At 48.1% G+C, this 15,689-nt stretch overlaps 1 protein-coding gene across 5 annotated transcripts in view; it reads right to left on the bottom strand.

Annotated features, from left to right (window-relative positions):
• Positions 1–849: 849 nt before the first annotated feature.
• The window catches only part of DENND2B (DENN domain containing 2B), a 314,001-nt gene continuing 299,161 nt past the window's right edge, over positions 850–15,689 (bottom strand). For all 5 annotated transcript variants that reach the window (XM_068260332.1, XM_068260333.1, XM_068260334.1 and 2 more), the window contains 6 exons: positions 12,165–12,342; positions 10,826–10,867; positions 10,493–10,604; positions 7,064–7,303; positions 6,881–6,967; positions 850–1,413 (listed from right to left, as the gene is read on the bottom strand). In XM_068260332.1, coding sequence (XP_068116433.1) covers positions 1,379–1,413; positions 6,881–6,967; positions 7,064–7,303; positions 10,493–10,604; positions 10,826–10,867; positions 12,165–12,342 — 694 coding nt within the window. In that variant the 3' untranslated portion in view covers positions 850–1,378. The remainder of the gene's footprint in view (positions 1,414–6,880; positions 6,968–7,063; positions 7,304–10,492; positions 10,605–10,825; positions 10,868–12,164; positions 12,343–15,689) is intronic.

Below are 15,689 nucleotides of genomic sequence, written 5' to 3'. Positions count from 1 at the left end.
TTTTTACTTTAAAGGTGTGTACACATGCACTACCGCCGGCAACGACGGGTCCGCCTGACCCTCCCACTGGGCGGACGTTCAGCCGACAGTAGCACCTGTGGACGCGCTGTCAGCAGACTGACAAGGCTGTTTCTGAACGATCGGCTGATCAGAAACAGCCTTATCAGTCCGCCGACAGCGCGTCCACACGAGCTACTGTCGGCTGAACATCCGCCAAGCGGGAGGGTCCGGTGGCCTCGTAGTTACAGGCGGTAGTGCATGTGTACGCGCCTTTAAGGGTTAAATCAGGCAGAATCCTTCTACCTCCTCCATGTCCATCTGCAAGGAAGGAGGAGCCATAGATGATGGAAGGCAGATAAGAAGTCAACTAATTAGACTTCATTACCCACAAACAAACCCTGTCTTCCCCACTGTACTTCAAACAGAAAACAGTCACACTTGAATTTCACACCTAACCTGGATAATGGCAGTGAAAAGGTAGCAGGGGGTTGAACTTCTCAAACATGGCAGTTCTTTCAGCTATTTGAAGCCAGGAGCTGCTAAGATCCCTTCAAAGGAAAACAGAGAAAAATGCACTCTGTATGTATTTAGAGAGTATAGCCTGTCTAATCTGATCTCTCCCCTGTGTTACCTGACTGCCTATGGCAGAGATGGCAGATAAGCCGATTTGAAAGCACTGCATGTTAACAATATGTCTGTTTCCATGAATCAGGTAGTAGAAACAGTGCAGAATTATTTTAAGATTTATATTAGCTGTAACACAGAAGACAAAAATATGTTCCGTTTTTTTTGGCTATAGCATGACCTGGATAACTGTAACCCTTCCCAGAGAGAAATGACACACCAGGGTTGATTTAACAGAGTTTATTGCAGACACACACACACTACGATCGTCTGTACCTAATCTCTGCAGCACGGGGGGCCGAGACCCTCCAATCATCTTCACTGAAGCAATTGTAGTGCCGACGGTTTAGTGACCGTGAAGCAGGAGCCGCGCTGTGACCGCAACGCTACTGTGCCGCAGCCTGTCCGCCATCTGTACAGTATTCACACACAACCGCGTCTTCACTGACGCACGGCAGAAACGTTCGTCATTCTCAAAAAACGCTCATTTACCACAGATTTTATCGCAAGATAAAAAAATTACATTTAAAAAAAACGCAAAACGCCAGAATATTTACAAATATATAAGTGGTGATTCCCGATAAGACAGTCCTGTGCCCCTCCCTCCGAGGGTCCGGTACGTCCATTAGATGCCCCCTGAACAATGCACGCTTCATATCTCAGCACGGGTGAGTCTGCGAGGTCCTCCAAGGAAGAGATCGGCATGGTGAACGCGGATTATAAATAATCGCAGGGCGATGGTGGAAAGAAGAGGTCAGTTCTTCTTGTGGAGGAATTTCATCTTATTCCCTGTGTAAGACACAAGCCATGAGTCCCCAGACTGAGAAACACATACAGGGTGTGCAAGACACACAGTAAACGTGAGATACATCTGAATTGTGAGACAAAGATATGTGAGCGTGAAATACAAATGGTAAGGTGAGACAGAAGTGGTGAATGTAAGACAAACATGATGAGTGTGAAACATCAGAGGTATGTCTGAAACACAAGTGGTGCAGGTTAGACCCAAGGAGTGAATATGAGACAACAACTGTACATTTGAGACAGAAGAAGTGAGTGTGCTGCACAGGTGGGGAGTGTGGGACACAGGCAGTGAGTGTGCTGCACAGGTGGGGAGTGGGGGACACAAGCAGTGAGTGTGCTGCACAGGTGGGGAGTGGGGGACACAAGCAGTGAGTGTGCTGCACAGGTGGAGAGTGTGGGACACAGGCAGTGAGTGTGCTGCACAGGTGGGGAGTGTGGGACACAGGCAGTGAGTGTGCTGCACAGGTGGGGAGTGGGGGACACAGGCAGTGAGTGTGCTGCACAGGTGGGGAGTGGGGGACACAGGCAGTGAGTGTGCTGCACAGGTGGAGAGTGTGGGACACAAGCAGTGAGTGTGCTGCACAGGTGGGGAGTGGGGGACACAGGCAGTGAGTGTGCTGCACAGGTGGGGAGTGGGGGACACAGGCAGTGAGTGTGCTGCACAGGTGGGGAGTGGGGGACACAGGCAGTGAGTGTGCTGCACAGGTGGGGAGTGGGGGACACAAGCAGTGAGTGTGCTGCACAGGTGGAGAGTGTGGGACACAGGCAGTGAGTGTGCTGCACAGGTGGGGAGTGTGGGACACAGGCAGTGAGTGTGCTGCACAGGTGGGGAGTGGGGGACACAGGCAGTGAGTGTGCTGCACAGGTGGGGAGTGGGGGACACAGGCAGTGAGTGTGCTGCACAGGTGGAGAGTGTGGGACACAAGCAGTGAGTGTGCTGCACAGGTGGGGAGTGGGGGACACAGGCAGTGAGTGTGCTGCACAGGTGGGGAGTGGGGGACACAGGCAGTGAGTGTGCTGCACAGGTGGGGAGTGGGGGACACAGGCAGTGAGTGTGCTGCACAGGTGGAGAGTGTGGGACACAAGCAGTGAGTGTGCTGCACAGGTGGGGAGTGGGGGACACAAGCAGTGAGTGTGCTGCACAGGTGGGGAGTGTGGGACACAAGCAGTGAGTGTGCTGCACAGGTGGGGAGTGTGGGACACAGGCAGTGAGTGTGCTGCACAGGTGGGGAGTGGGGGACACAGGCAGTGAGTGTGCTGCACAGGTGGGGAGTGTGGGACACAAGCAGTGAGTGTGCTGCACAGGTGGGGAGTGTGGGATACAAGCAGTGAGTGTGCTGCACAGGTGGGGAGTGTGGGACACAAGCAGTGAGTGTGCTGCACAGGTGGGGAGTGTGGGATACAAGCAGTGAGTGTGCTGCACAGGTGGGGAGTGTGGGACACAGGCAGTGAGTGTGCTGCACAGGTGGGGAGTGTGGGATACAAGCAGTGAGTGTGCTGCACAGGTGGGGAGTGTGGGACACAGGCAGTGAGTGTGCTGCACAGGTGGGGAGTGGGGGACACAGGCAGTGAGTGTGCTGCACAGGTGGAGAGTGTGGGACACAGGCAGTGAGTGTGCTGCACAGGTGGGGAGTGGGGAGTGGGGGACACAGGCAGTGAGTGTGCTGCACAGGTGGGGAGTGGGGGACACAGGCAGTGAGTGTGCTGCACAGGTGGGGAGTGGGGGACACAGGCAGTGAGTGTGCTGCACAGGTGGGGAGTGGGGGACACAGGCAGTGAGTGTGCTGCACAGGTGGGGAGTGTGGGACACAAGCAGTGAGTGTGCTGCACAGGTGGGGAGTGTGGGACACAAGCAGTGAGTGTGCTGCACAGGTGGGGAGTGTGGGACACAAGCAGTGAGTGTGCTGCACAGGTGGGGAGTGTGGGACACAGGCAGTGAGTGTGCTGCACAGGTGGGGAGTGGGGGACACAGGCAGTGAGTGTGCTGCACAGGTGGGGAGTGTGGGACACAAGCAGTGAGTGTGCTGCACAGGTGGGGAGTGTGGGATACAAGCAGTGAGTGTGCTGCACAGGTGGGGAGTGTGGGACACAAGCAGTGAGTGTGCTGCACAGGTGGGGAGTGTGGGATACAAGCAGTGAGTGTGCTGCACAGGTGGGGAGTGTGGGACACAGGCAGTGAGTGTGCTGCACAGGTGGGGAGTGTGGGATACAAGCAGTGAGTGTGCTGCACAGGTGGGGAGTGTGGGACACAGGCAGTGAGTGTGCTGCACAGGTGGGGAGTGGGGGACACAGGCAGTGAGTGTGCTGCACAGGTGGGGAGTGTGGGACACAAGCAGTGAGTGTGCTGCACAGGTGGGGAGTGGGGGACACAGGCAGTGAGTGTGCTGCACAGGTGGGGAGTGTGGGACACAAGCAGTGAGTGTGCTGCACAGGTGGGGAGTGTGGGACACAAGCAGTGAGTGTGCTGCACAGGTGGGGAGTGTGGGACACAAGCAGTGAGTGTGCTGCACAGGTGGGGAGTGGGGGACACAAGCAGTGAGTGTGCTGCACAGGTGGGGAGTGGGGGACACAAGCAGTGAGTGTGCTGCACAGGTGGGGAGTGTGGGACACAAGCAGTGAGTGTGCTGCACAGGTGGAGAGTGTGGGACACAAGCAGTGAGTGTGCTGCACAGGTGGAGAGTGTGGTACACAAGCAGTGAGTGTGCAGCACAGGTGGGGAGTGGGGGACACAAGCAGTGAGTGTGCTGCACAGGTGGGGAGTGTGGGACACAAGCAGTGAGTGGGCTGCACAGGTGGGGAGTGTGGGACACAAGCAGTGAGTGTGCTGCACAGGTGGGGAGTGTGGGACACAAGCAGTGAGTGTGCTGCACAGGTGGGGAGTGTGGGACACAAGCAGTGAGTGTGCTGCACAGGTGGAGAGTGTGGGACACAAGCAGTGAGTGTGCTGCACAGGTGGGGAGTGTGGGACACAAGCAGTGAGTGTGCTGCACAGGTGGAGAGTGTGGGACACAAGCAGTGAGTGTACTGCACAGGTGGGGAGTGTGGGACACAAGCAGTGAGTGTGCTGCACAGGTGGGGAGTGTGGGACACAAGCAGTGAGTGTGCTGCACAGGTGGCAAGTGTGGGACACAAGCAGTTAGTGTGACACAAGCAGTGATGGTGCTGCACAGGTGGCAAGTGTGGGACACAGGTGGTGAGTGTGACACACAAGCAGCGAGTGTGACACAAGCAGTGAGAGTGCTGTACAGGAGGTGGCAAGTGTGGGATACAAGCAAAGAGTGTGATACAAGCAGTTAGTGTGCTGCAGAGGTGGCAAGTGTGGGACACAAGCAGCGAGTGGGACACAAGTAGTGAGTCTGAGACACAATCAGTTAGTGTAAGAGATAGCAAGCAATCAAGGGGAGACACAGGGAGCAAATATGAGACACAAGCCGAAAATTAGAAACCAGCAGTGAGACACAGACAGCGAATGTGAGATAGCAGTAGTGAGACACTGCACTGGTCAGTGCGAGACAGAAATTGTCAGCATTAAATATGTGAGCGAGTGTGAACACCAGGCGTATATCCAAAGCACAAGCAGTGAGTAATGCCCAATCTACATGATACGATTCTTTGTGCGATTCGATTACGATTCTATCTACGACCCGATTAAATCCGATATGTCCTATCAGGATTCGATTCGATTTGCCATTGCAAAACAATGGCAAATCGAATTGAATCGAATCCCGATCGGACATGTCGGATTTAATCGGATCGTAAATAGAATCATAATCGAATCACTCAAAGAATCGTATCGTGTAGATGGGGCTTAAAAGACGCAGGCAGTGAGAGAGAGCAGTGAATAAGAGACAAGCAGTGAATGTGTGATACAAGTGGTGAGTGAGAGATGCAGGCAGTGAGAGAGAGACGCAAGCAGTGAGTAAGAGACAAGCAGTGAATGTGTGATACAAGTGGTGAGTGAGAGACGCAGGCAGTGAGAGAGAGACGCAAGCAGTGAATAAAAGACAAGCAGTGAATAAAAGACAAGCAGTGAATGTGAGACAAGTGGTGAGTAAGAGATGCAGGCAGTGAGAGAGAGCAGTGAATAAGAGACAAGCAGTGAATGTGTGATACAAGTGGTGAGTGAGAGATGCAGGCAGTGAGAGAGAGACGCAAGCAGTGAGTAAGAGACAAGCAGTGAATGTGTGATACAAGTGGTGAGTGAGAGACGCAGGCAGTGAGAGAGAGAGACGCAGGCAGTGAATAAGAGACAAGCAGTGAATGTGTGATACAAGTGGTGAGTGAGAGACGCACGCAGTGAGCAAGAGACGCAAGCAGTGAATGTGTGATACAAGTGCTGAGTGAGAGATGCAGGCAGTGAGAGAGAGACGCAAGCAGTGAGTAAGAGACAAGCAGTGAATGTGTGATACAAGTGGTGAGTGAGAGATGCAGGCAGTGAGAGAGAGAGACGCAGGCAGTGAGTAAGAGACGAGCAGTGAATGTGTGATACAAGTGGTGAGTGAGAGATGCAGGCAGTGACAGAGAGACGCAAGCAGTGAGTAAGAGACGAGCAGTGAATGTGTGATACAAGTGGTGAGTGAGAGACGCAGGCAGTGAGAGAGAGAGACGCAGGCAGTGAATAAGAGACAAGCAGTGAATGTGTGATACAAGTGGTGAGTGAGAGACGCACGCAGTGAGCAAGAGACGCAAGCAGTGAATGTGTGATACAAGTGCTGAGTGAGAGATGCAGGCAGTGAGAGAGAGACGCAAGCAGTGAGTAAGAGACAAGCAGTGAATGTGTGATACAAGTGGTGAGTGAGAGACGCAGGCAGTGAGAGAGAGAGACGCAGGCAGTGAGTAAGAGACGAGCAGTGAATGTGCATAGCTCCAACTGTCCCTCTTTCAGAGGGACAGTCCCTTTTTGGGAGCCCTGTCCCTCTCTCCTCCTCATTTGTCCCTCTTTCAGGACTTTGTCCCTCTTTCTATGTAAATATATATATTTCTCTACTAAAAAAATGTGTATGATTGATTCTAAACTTTATTCCCATCCTTTAAATTGCTATATTACTAATTTTAAAATGTTAATATGAAGGAAAATTAACTAGGATAGAAAGGACCAGAGTGGTTTGTATTATTAAACAACATTTTTCTTATTAAATCGTTACGGTATGCGTGATTAGGGGTGTGTCGGGGGTGTGGTAAGAGGTGTGGCAGGGGCGTGGATTAAGTGTCCTTTCTCATCTCAAAAAGTTGGGAGGTATGAATGTGTGATACAAGTGGTAAGTGAGAGACACAGGCAGTGAGTTTGAGACACAAGCATTACAGTACAGTTATGGAACATCTAGTATTCAAGATAAGTGGGATTTGAGTCTCTAGAAATAAAGGATTCATATGTGTAACAATAAAGAAAGGAGGAAGAAAAAACAGACATTACTACAGCCTAGCAGACCTATATTGAATAGTGGCAACTCACCCAAACCTTTCCAGAACTTGTTTACTCCGCTTTGCTCGTGTTCCGGCAACTCTTCTAGATACTGCTCCACCCGCTGCTCAAAGAGTCCTGCGGAGAGAGCAAGATGGAGTCACCCGCCAGGCTTCTACTAGACACATGACCAATCCCTGCAATGGAGGAGTTAACCAGAGAGCTGCAACTTACCTTTGGCCCGGCATTTCCGCAGCTCTCTATCCTGGATGAAGCCAGCAAACATTTGCGACTCCATAAACACCTCTAGGAAGCGTCGGATGCTCTTGGAGGCAACGGACTTGCGGAAAGCTTCTTTCTGGAAGACCCTCTCCCCCCGCTCATTTTGTGCCAGGAACAGGGAGTAGTGGCCTATCGTCTCCACAAAGAAGCGGATGAAGACCTCTGACACCAGCCCATTCAATGTGTTACACTCTGCCGGAGAGAGAACATCGCTTAGAGAGGAATGGTAGGATAATAGGAGCAGCGCAAAAATAGACAGGGTTTGCAGCCAAGCTTCATATACCACCAGTTATGCCTTTTATTTGCGCCAGGGCTATCCTAACTGTTTGCATCCACTTAGAGGGGACAACTGTACATGGCAGAGTAAGACAAGGGATGGTGAAAGGAGAGAGGGAGATGAGGAGAATGCCACTTAGGCCTTGTTCACATCAGGGCCGTTTCTGTGCGCTTTTCACAGCGCACTGCCCTGTGTGTACTGCAAGGTATTCATTTTCCCATGTAATTAAATGTAGCTGGTTCACCTCTATGCGCTGTGCTGAGCTGCGTTACAAAAACTTAGTGTTGCATGCATTTCTGTGCAATGAGCCGTAAAGTGCACATCAATGCAAGTGAATGGGTGCGCTTTTTAAGCGCATAGAAGCGCATGCGTTTTTTACCCCTATTTTGAAAAAAAAAATACATTTACATAGAAAAACAAAGCTTTATTGACAACTGCTACATTAAGCATAACGTGCCTTAAAGCAGCGCAGCGCAACGCACAGAAATGGGCACTAAAGTGCGCACAAGCGCATGCGTTTTTTACCACGCGCTTTCACACGTTTCCCAGCGCAGCAGATGTGAATGAGTCCTTAGAGGGGACAACAATACATAAAGACACAGAGAGAGAGAGAGAGAGAATGTGGAGAGAGAGGTGGTTGCTACATTGTTTCTTGGCTGAAAATGGGGGGATAACATCTACATTGTGGGGACGCAGTAGGGGATTTCTGTCACGTTCATAATTACCGCTGCACACTCGATCGAGTATGTCAGCCCAAGATTTTCCATCATGTCCAATCGATACCTACAACCACCTACAACCAATTGCGGGCCGGAAGTGGTCAAAATGTCGGTCGGGCATGCTCTTGGCATCAACAATTAACAGCAAACTTGAATTACTGAACCTGATGGTCGATTGGCTGCCAAGTCTACAGATGTATGGCCACCTTTACTTTTTTGGTATTTTTTCACTTGCTAGGGGCTGGGAATGTGTCATGCAAATAGGATGAGAGGAGGACAGATGAGAGCTACGAAATAGATTTTCTGGTGATGTAACAACATGGCAAAAACATTGGGGAAGAGATGGGTAAGAATGCAGTTATGAAGTCTATATCTTGGAGAAGTGTCGAGAGATGTGATCAGATGATGCAACAATAGGAAAAAAGCACTCTCACAAGCCTTAACCTGTTTCAAAAGTGTATTGAATGAGGACTGCATGCTACATGTTTCAGGCTCCTCTCTTCATCAACACCTGACAAAGGGCAGAGCACAAAACATGTAGGGCTTGATTCACAAAGCGGTGCTAACCTACTTAGCACGTCTAAAGTCTTTAGACGTGCTAACCAGGGTGCTAAGTAGGTTAGCACCTGATTTCTCAATCAGATCGCGCGCTAACTTTGCGCGTGCAAAGTTTTATGCGCGCCAAGTCCCATAGGCTTTAATGGGCACTTCACGCGGAGCGCCTTGCGCTCTGTGCAGTGCACGCGTAAAGTTTTGCGCGTGTAAAGTTTTATGCGCGAAAACTCGTTTAGACGTGCTAAGGGGGTTTTCACAGGCGTGCTAACAGTTAGCACCGCTTTGTGAATCAAGCCCGTAGTGTGCAATCATCATTCAATACACTTTTGAAACACAAGTTTTAGCCTGTGGAGTGCTTCTTTCCTGTTTGTTGTACAAGTATTGGTGAACGGTGTAGTGAACATGCCTTGAGAAAGCACTGGGTATTGCTTTGTTTCAAAGCAAGGGCTTCACTGGCGAACTGAGGGGGCTATTCCGGGTGTCTGGAACCTCCCCCCTGCACTGAGCTGTGTATTCAGCCAGGGAAGCCCGCATAATATAAACAGCCTCATTCTCCCTCCCTTCTTACTTCTGGTGCTTCCCTCCAGCTAATAGAATGAGAGAGGCAGCCCAGCTTCCCTCACAAGAAGATGCAGCCTGCAGTGAGAGAATGTTGATTATAGAGTCCTGGACTCTCCACAGCACAGAAGTGTCAGACATGATGAAATTAGAGTGCAGGCAAGCTGGTAAATATGCACAGCATGATGCAGAGCTTGCCTGGACTCAGGGTCCGTGGGCAAACATCTGTCTGGTCTCTCCCTATTGTTATAATGACTGCATGTGTGGATAAGGTGTTTAACAAGCTGAAAAGTTTTTGACAGTCCCTAGACTCCAGGAGGGCTTCTTTCTGACTTGTGTGAGAGACTGACAGGGACAGGAGTCTGATTACAGGCAAGTAGCCTGTGTGATGTGGGACTGCAATACAGATAAGTTCTCTGCTCCATCTCAGGCTATTCTCAATTTCTCCACTCCTCTCTCTGGGCTAGTGCAACGCCAAAATCACAATAGCACTCGCTAGCAATTTGTGAGTGTGATTTTGTGAAGTGATTTTCAGAGCGATTTTTGAATGAATTGCTCAAAAACATGCTACATGCAGTATACCTGCGATTTTGAAAACATCACAACGCTGCTGTGGGAACACCCACATAGGGTAACATTAGTCAAGCACTTTTCAAATCACTGTTGATTTGAAAAACGCTCAGAAGCACTCTTGGTGTGCACCAGCCTCCTTCATTCACCTTTGTTTCCCTCTTCCCCTAGAGCTGGCTGTGTGTTCTTGTCATACAGGAAAGCTAAATAAAAGTGCAATCCTGGTGAGGCAAAATATTATTATTTAGTATTTATATAGCGCCGCCATCTTCCGCAGATGCATATATCCCTGCATCATATGGGTATCGCTTGCGCTATGTGACACTATGTGGCATATTCCACTGAATTGTCCAAACTAAGTCTATCTCCTGTTCCTCTCTTGGGGAGTTGTTCCAGCGCTGTCCCCCGTTCACATTTGCTGCTACCAGAAGCCCTCAGAAACACTCGTGTCCTTGAGTACTTCCAAAGATAGGCAGCTCCGTAATACGCCAGCGCACTTTTGTGCATGGGCAGTATGGAGCCACCTGTATTCGGAAGCACTCGGGGACATACGTGCTTCTGGACCTTTCAGGAACCCCCCCCCCTTAAAAATCCCGTGTTTGCTCCTGGGCTTTATAGGGAACTGTGTGATTGTAACTGCTGATGAGAAGGTGCGTTATACAGTGCGGTGATAAAAGACAGGAAGTGACCTCAGCCTCTCACCTTCATCAGTATCGCTGTCTGAGTCCTGACCAATCAGCTCCCTCTTTCTCTCCAGCGCTTGTTCCAGAGCTGCCTGCAGCTTCCGGGGTAACAAAGCGTCCTCGTCATCCATCTGCAGGGATATGGGAAGGGAGAACACATGAACTAATCACATGTACTGACATATAATACTATTAAACAAAAAACAAATGCTGCACAAGAATATGAAGCACTTTTTTGAAAGGCTATCGCCCATCACGTCTTTTTATAATAGTGAGTACTGTGTTAGATAAATGCAGACCAGCTTACTTATATACTATGTACCAAAAAAAAAAAATATGGCTGTTCTCTTACCTGTCTAATGAAGCGATCTGAGCCAAGATCCACCATCAGAGCCTGGAAGAGCACAAGAGAGAGGTCCACTGTCAAGTCACAGATACAATGTATGGTGAGATAGACAAAGAAAAGTCATTTATAGACTATTGGATATCACTTAGGCTGTTCCTGACCTAAAAAAACCTTTCTGCATCCATAAGATTATCTTATTACCTCCATTAAAGGCTTTCCAGCATCTCAGATACTATGACTCCTCTACAAGACTTTTCTAACATGTATATGACAATCCTGAGACCATTATAATCTTGTCAAGGCTGAGATTCAGAGCCCCTGAGGCTGCTTACCATTATTTCTTTAACTATCACTCAATCTCCAGGACCACATTGTCATTCTCATCCCCAACATCCTGAGATCACTGCAACATCTCAGAGAGTTCCTCACCACTGTTCATGGGACAATTAAATCATTAAATCATTCCTCAAAGTCATCCATTTCCAACTGTCCTGATATTAACAGGACTCTCCTCACAATCATTAGTGAAATGCAACATATCCAAGACTTTCCCTAAAACACTAAAAGTGCCCATACATGTAGCTAATACTATCCGCGGCAGCCACGTGGGATGTAAATGGATGAAGCAGGAGGAGCAGCTGAATACTCGAGGTGGCTGGACAGGTGAGATTTTAATGCACAGGCACATAAACATTTGGGGGGGGGTGATATCGGCTGGGGGTTCTGTTGCGTTCATCATTCGTCCCAATATCACACGCCTTTACCAATGCACACCCAATCAACCACATTGGCTTGAGATTTTCTAGCTTGCTCGTTCTTGACCGATTTCAGGCCACTAGTTGTGGCACCGATTTTCATCCAATTCGACAAAAACATTTTTATCATTCCTGAAATTCAAGTCCAACATCATCCGTACATTCAGTACTGTCAAAATTGTGAGCCTATAACATCTCTAAGGCTATCTCCCCAGATCAATAAGGATTCCTGAAATCCCCGGAGCTTAAAGTTTTTCAAGATGACCTTAATGGTGACAAGCTCAGTCAAACTACCAAAGGGTCTGTACAGGACACATTGAGGGTTGCCTCTGCAGTGCACGAACACCATTGTGAGCAACCCAATAAATCAGTAGTGACTGTTACAATGTTTCTGCAGCAACCACAACATCTGCCATACTACCAAAACCTTCTGAGTGCAGCGCAGCATTGCAGTTACCTACACACTAAATCACAACATCTAAAAAACAGACAACTAGCAGCTATAAACTCTGGTACAATGTTCTCATTACAGCAGATAACAATGATAGAGACAGATTAGTGTACAGATCAGCAGTTTGGCCATATCTCACCTCTTCCACAGGGAGATCCTTCAGTTTGGGCAGAGAGCTAGACAGGAGACCCACAAGGAATGGTGTGGGGCAGCAGACGATGTCAATCATGGCAGAGGGCAGGACGGGGATGAAGGTGTGCTGCCAGGAGAATGGGTAGAGTAGTGCCACCACGGCATGAGAGCAGCTGGACAGAGTGCTGGGGACACACAGGAGAGACCAGGTCACTGATGTCACTATTCATGTCAATCAATGAACCACCATGTCTGTTCAATCACACGTGAACTGAGAGGGATATGGAGGCTGACATATTTATTTTGTTTTAAACAATGCAATTTGCCTGGCCGTCCCCCTGATCTCTGCCTCTAATACTTTTAACCATAGACTCTGAACAAATATGCAAATCAGATGTTTCGGACAGAGGTCTGACTGGATTAGCCGCATGCTTGTTCCAGGCGTGGGATTTAAACACTATTGCAGCCAAAAGATCAGCAGGATTGCCAGGCAACTGGTATTGTTTCAAAGGAAATAAATAAGGCAGCCTTCATATCACTCTCACTTCAAGTGTACTTTAAGTGCGCCTATAATGTCAATCTTTACCAGTTCTGTCTAATGAAACACCACAGGTTCTCTTTTGTCTGTTGAACATGCAGCAGCAAGACAGACTGATACATAGAATAAAGGAGGAGGGAAAAGACAGGAGAGGAGAAGTAATCAGAGGATGGGATAGAAAAGGAGGGAAGAGACAGCAGAAGATAAGAGAGAGAGAGAAAGGGAAAGTATATGGGAGGAGCGGGGAAAGGAAAAATAGAGAGAAAAGAGGTGCAGAGCCAGTGGGGTGGGGGTGAGGGGTGAATGATTTGTTGTTTAGGGGCTCCTCTGCATTATTTACACTGAGTGTTCGCCTGTTCCCTGCTGGTGCTGCTGATGAAGCTGGTCGCATGTCTAGGTGGTATTGATAGTTTGTACACAAATATTATTATTATTAGTCTACCCCCCCCCCTCCCCCCAACACACACACACAATGTACAGCGGCTTCGGTCCATGTGGCAGCTCTTTGGCCTCCAAAGACACAGATGTGAGAGTTTGTCTGTCCCTTATTGTAAGACTTCTATCTCTGGTAAAAAGTGACAGCATGGAATCTAATTGACACAGTTTGCATCTGAACTATTTTTTGTTTTCTTTTTCCCCACTATGGAACGAGTGATGTGCGATATCCTGAGAACCCTGTAGGTGGCAGTGACGCTCTGCTGCAGACATGCATTTTGATACTAAAGGCAGAAAGAGAGGACCTGCAAGAGGTCTCAGTGCAGTTTATAAATGGCATGGAAAGAGCACAGAAGGTGGAGCTATCAGCCAACATAAAGGGGGTCCCCGACTTATTCACAACTGTCTGCATGTGCACCTGTCTCTAATGGTGACCTCTCTGGCATTGTGATTTCTTCCAAATGTTATTGCTTAATTTTTTCACAAGCTTTTAGACCCCAAAAATCATACTGCTAGATAGATCTGTGGCAGTCCTGCACATTACACACCTTCCATGGATCCAGCTCGGGGTTACCACTCTGAGCGACAGATTTCTGTCCCGAGCCTGACTTGGGGTTACCGTCAAGGAGGTAGATATACAAGCTGTACATATTTGATACCATTTGTATTGGCCAATTGTTGATCCCCAATACCATTACCTTCTCCCTTGGCTAATCAGCCCAATATCAACTTGTCCTTGTCCTACCTGCCTTTTATCATACTTGTACTGTTTATATTTGTATATACTGTATATTTGGTAGTTGCTGCTGTGTTTGTATTTTGATGACTATTGGCTGTGGGACTGTTAGTCGCCACATGTATATGATTGTTTGCTGTGTTTCATTTTCACTACTGTACAGTATATACATTTGGCATTAAAACACAATTGCACTATTCCTGCACTGGAATCTCCAGCTCCACACTACACCAGCCCGGTCTCACATGATCAGTCATAACAGACATATACTGTATACAGTAAATAGATATACTGAAAACAAAATACCTAAATAGATGTCATTTTCAGGTGAGGACCAATTACAGTACATTAAAGAGACTCTGTAACAAAATGTTCAGCCTTATTTCTTCTATCCTATAAGTTCCTATACCTGTACTAATGTGGTCTGTGTTACTGCAGCCTTTTCTAGTTGCACAGTGGCTGTGTTATCTCTGTTATATGATCTAATCTTCTCTCCTCTGTCTGGTCTGTCGGCTGAGGCTGGAATGTGTGGAATGTGCTGCACTGCTTGTCATTGGCAGAAGCTATACACGCCCCCTGCAGGCTCTGTATGAGTCAGAGACTGAGCTCCTCTCAGCCTATCACATGCTGGTTAGCAGCTATGTCTTTTGTTTGTAAACACTGCATAAAAATGGCAATTACAAGCCAGGTTTGCAGCAGAGAGTGGCAGAAACAGCACAGAGGGGCCCAGGAGAACATAATGAATAGAATGGTATGCTTTTTATTGTAAGAATTTTAGGGTACAGATTCTCTCTAAAGGGAACATGAATGAGAGGGATATAGAGGCTGACATTTATTTTACTGATAATGAGCCAATAATACTTTTAGCCAAAGACCCTGAACAAGCAGATCAGATGTTTTGACTGAACGGTGACTGGATTATTATTATTATTATAAAGCAGCAACAGATTACGCAGTGATGGCCAATAAATATATACAATGATACAAGAATGCCAGACATAACAAGGTTATACAACATAGAACAAAGTTATACAAATTACATGATCATGTGGTTTTGGGCTGGTTAGGTAGGCCCAGTAACTCAAGCATGAGTCGGTCATAGGAAAGGAGCACACGATCATGTAGAATACACTAGGGAAGGGAGGACCCTGCCAAAGACTTACAATCTAAGGATTAGCTGCATGCTTGTTTCAGGTGTGTGATCCAGATACTACAGACACAGTCCTGGCGGACTCAAAGCGCCAGAGCAGCAGCCACTAGGGCGCGCTCTATAGGCAGTAGCAGTGTTAGGGAGTCTTGCCCAAGGTCTCCTACTGAATAGGTGCTGGCTTACTGAACAGGCAGAGCTGAGATTTGAACCCAGGTCGCCTGTATCCACTATCCAGCCCTACTGCAGCAGCCAAAGAGATCAGCAGGGCTGCCAGGCAACTAGTATTGTTTAAAAGGAAATAAACATGGCAGCCTCCAAATACCTCTAGCTTCAGGTTTCCTGTAAACTGTGAAATGTACAGTAACTTACATCAGCCAATCAGCAGGCAGCAGGCATCATCCCATATTTTTCTTAGTCCTTTCCTTACTTTACGATGTTATTAAAACCAAAGGATGAAGATGCCTTCATTTCTAAAAGCTAAAACTGAATCAATGAAACTTTCTGGCTCGTATTTATATTTTAATATTTGTGTCAGTCAGGTTCTGCAACACATAATGGGCTCATGGTATGAACAGACAGGAAGGCCGCTGTGCACAGGGGAATCTCTTCCCTAAACCTGAGACATCTTCAGTTGTGATAAACTCCTGAAACTCGCCTAGGTGATTATGAAGAA

Source organism: Hyperolius riggenbachi, chromosome 11 (assembly GCF_040937935.1).
Source record: "Hyperolius riggenbachi isolate aHypRig1 chromosome 11, aHypRig1.pri, whole genome shotgun sequence".
NCBI classification, from domain to species: Eukaryota; Metazoa; Chordata; class Amphibia; order Anura; family Hyperoliidae; genus Hyperolius; species Hyperolius riggenbachi.
The sequence above is the reverse complement of the archived record's forward strand: the minus strand, read 5'-3'. Positions and strand labels throughout refer to the sequence as shown.